This window comes from Bison bison, unplaced genomic scaffold, assembly GCF_000754665.1.
Source record: "Bison bison bison isolate TAMUID 2011002044 unplaced genomic scaffold, Bison_UMD1.0 scf7180017864299, whole genome shotgun sequence".
Taxonomy (NCBI): domain Eukaryota; kingdom Metazoa; phylum Chordata; class Mammalia; order Artiodactyla; family Bovidae; genus Bison; species Bison bison.
Window position 1 is genome coordinate 2,318,484 of NW_011494871.1, and position 2,936 is coordinate 2,321,419.

General features: G+C 54.1%; 1 protein-coding gene across 2 annotated transcripts in view; it reads right to left on the minus strand.

Annotated features, from left to right (window-relative positions):
- Positions 1-2,936, minus strand: part of SPATA13 (spermatogenesis associated 13) — a 59,462-nt gene that overhangs the window by 11,501 nt on the left and 45,025 nt on the right. For both annotated transcript variants that reach the window (XM_010851204.1, XM_010851205.1), the window contains 2 exons: positions 1,134-1,313; positions 191-423 (listed from right to left, as the gene is read on the minus strand). In XM_010851204.1, the coding sequence (XP_010849506.1) occupies positions 191-423; positions 1,134-1,313 (413 nt within the window). The remainder of the gene's footprint in view (positions 1-190; positions 424-1,133; positions 1,314-2,936) is intronic.

The following is a 2,936-nucleotide window of genomic DNA, read 5'->3' on the forward strand; positions in this document are numbered from 1 at the left end:
CACTGCACCAGAACGGGGGGGAGCCCAGCAGGACCTCAGGAAGCCGTGGCCCCTACTCAACACACCCTGGAAACTGCCTGCTCCTTAAGGGGTCCTGTGTGTCCTCCCCCTCTATAATGGTACTCTGATTCCACTAGGTAATAACAGTATGACGCAGGCGGCCCTCCACTTCCGGGTTTCTGCCCCCCACCTGTGCTCCGGCGCGGTGTACTTGAGCAGCTCGGCCAGTTGCAGCGGGTACTTGCAGATCTTCTGCACGGGTGTCAGCAGGAAGCCGTCCAGCGCGATGTCGATCATTTGCTGGAGCAACCGGCAGGCCTCGAAGAAGTGCCGGTAGCGGCGCTGCTGCATCAGGCCCGCCAGCTCAGCGCAGGCGCCCGGGTGGTTGTTGCAATACTCTGAGTAGATGGCGAAGCCCTCTTGCTGCGGAGGGCGTGGAGCCGTGTCAGCTCGGGAGCTCCGGGCTCCGCAAGCGCTGAAAACACCAGTCCCTCCACCCCAATCCCGGACAGGGGAGCCCGTGGCGCAGACTCCTCCGAGCAGGAAGGGGTGGAGGGGTGGAGGGGGAGGCTGCAGAGGACACAGCATCCCCCCTCCCCAAAACCGGCTCCTTCCACGGACCTCCCAGAGAGTGTGGCAGGGGCATAGTCCTCCCTGGGGGGTGGCGCCCTCCACGTCACCCGGGACAAGGGGGAGGCGTTGGTTTCTGCCCTGGCTGCCTCCTGCCCTCTGATGGGTTTCTCCCGGTGACCAGGGGGACGCAGAGCCCTGCCTCAGGGTCACAGGCCTCCTTCCTGGGCTGAACCTACTGTCCACATACCCACCTCCTCCCCGCTGCCCTCCAACCCGGACTCCCTGGGGGCCCCTCCCAGCCACCTCTAAGTAGTTACTCCACTAACTCCACTAACTCCCAGAGAAGTGAGAAGATTTTGAAAAAAATATAGACCTGGGGTATTTAGGTCAAGATGAACCATATAAACTAATCAACTTAATTTGCAAGTGACGCCTCCATCCTATGGGAAGTTAATCAAACAAAGAAATAGAAAGGGACCCCTCTTCTTCGCAGGGAAACATTTCTAAATTACTTAACTCAATGTGACGTTATGATTAATAAGAAGTAAAAGGTGACGTACGTGCTGAAGGAAGCAGGACCCTATTTCACTCAGGTGAGGTTCCTCTTTATTGTACTGCTTCTCAAGGTCTTTCAAGAACTTTCTTTGGAATCTGTAAATGTCTTCAATGTTTCCGAAAATGGTGGCCAGTTGTGCAACCGAGAACATTGCCGTGTGCTTGCGACACTGTCTAATGTAGCCCTACAACACAGGAAAGCAAACTCTTTTTTATGAATCTAGAATTCACAGAAATTATTTCAATCATACTGCTTTTGGGGGCCCAGAGACATGGTCTTAAGAGTGGGCTTTTTAAAAAAATATATATGTACAATTTATTTTTTAGTTTTGGCTGTTCTGGGTCTTTGCTGTACAAGCTTTTCTCTAGTTGCGGCGAGTGGGGGCTACTCTCTAGTCGTGGCGTGCAGACTTCTCATTGCAGTGGCTTCTCTTATGGCAGAGCACAGGCTCCAGGTGTGTGGGCTTCAGTAGTCGAGGTGCAGGGGCTAAGTTGCTCTGAAGCACGTGGGATCTTCCCGGCCCAGGGAATGAACCCATGTCGCCTGCATTGACAGGTGGATTCTTTATCACTGAGCCACCAGGGAAGCCCTAGAGTGAATTTTAACTAGAGAAAATTATATTAACCTAAGGGGGTCCCTGATGGGCTAATTATACTCCCACAGCTAAGATGTGCCCTAAATATGTTAAAGACAAAAGGAAAAAGAAAATGTAAGTGTGGTTGGATTTATAATTCAAGAAACCACAGAAAGCTTCCATATTATACTCATGAAACAGGTGGCTTGGTTTCAAACATTAGAGCTCAGAAATTGGTCCTGCCATACTTTCTCTAAACTCCTAAAATGCCCGGGCTCCCATCCTTAACTCCACATCACAGCCAAAAAGGCCTGCCCAGCACGTCGCTGACTGTTCCCTGTCACAGTCCAGGGCCAAGGATGGTTTAGCCGGGGCTCCACCGGCACCCGCTTTTTGGAGAAAAACGACACAAACCTGGATATCTCCAACCTGAGGCTGCACTGATGACAGCACCACTAATTCTCTACACCCTGGATGCACGCGGGTAGGAATGGCATTAGGGGTAGGAATGGCATTAGGATGGAAAGGCCATGGAACACCTACAGTTGTCCCCAAGTGGGCACCATGTAATTGCACAGACTGAACTGACTACGGCAGAACAGACCACAGGCTGGAGGGTAGAGGGTCTGGTTTACATTCCAAACCTGCTTACTCGTGGGCACCTGGGCTTCCTCATCTGCCCTCAGGGCGCATGGACCAGCCGTGAGTGCTGTGAGGTCAGCTTACCCCGGTCGAAGGGCATGGCCGTGCTCAGCAGTCATCAGCAGGGGCTGTTCCCCTAAAATGAGGCTTCGCTCCCTCAAGCGCGGGTTCCCAGGGAACAAGACACAGAAGCCAAAGGCTGGGGGTCCTTATCTGGGGGTGAAGCCAACCCCACAGAGGGAGGCGCACTTGGCCTGCTTCCTGCTGGGCTCTCTCAGCTGACCGCAAAGTGCAGGGTCTGCATTCATGGCCAGGAGGCTTGAGTGACCAGAGTGGGCACAGGACAGTCTAGCGCACCACTGTACAGAATCCACAAAAACGGGAAATACCATGGTGGCGGGGGGCGGGGGGAGACTGTTGCCAACGGGATCCCGAACAACGTAGGAAAGAGTCGGGGTGTCACCAGAGGATATTTGTGTCCCTGTCTGCATCTGGGTGAGACGGACCCCGCGGGGCTTCAGAGGAGGTCAAGAGGGTCTCAAAGGTGCGCCTCCCAGGACGGTCACTCGCTCTGACCGAGGCTCAGGGTGG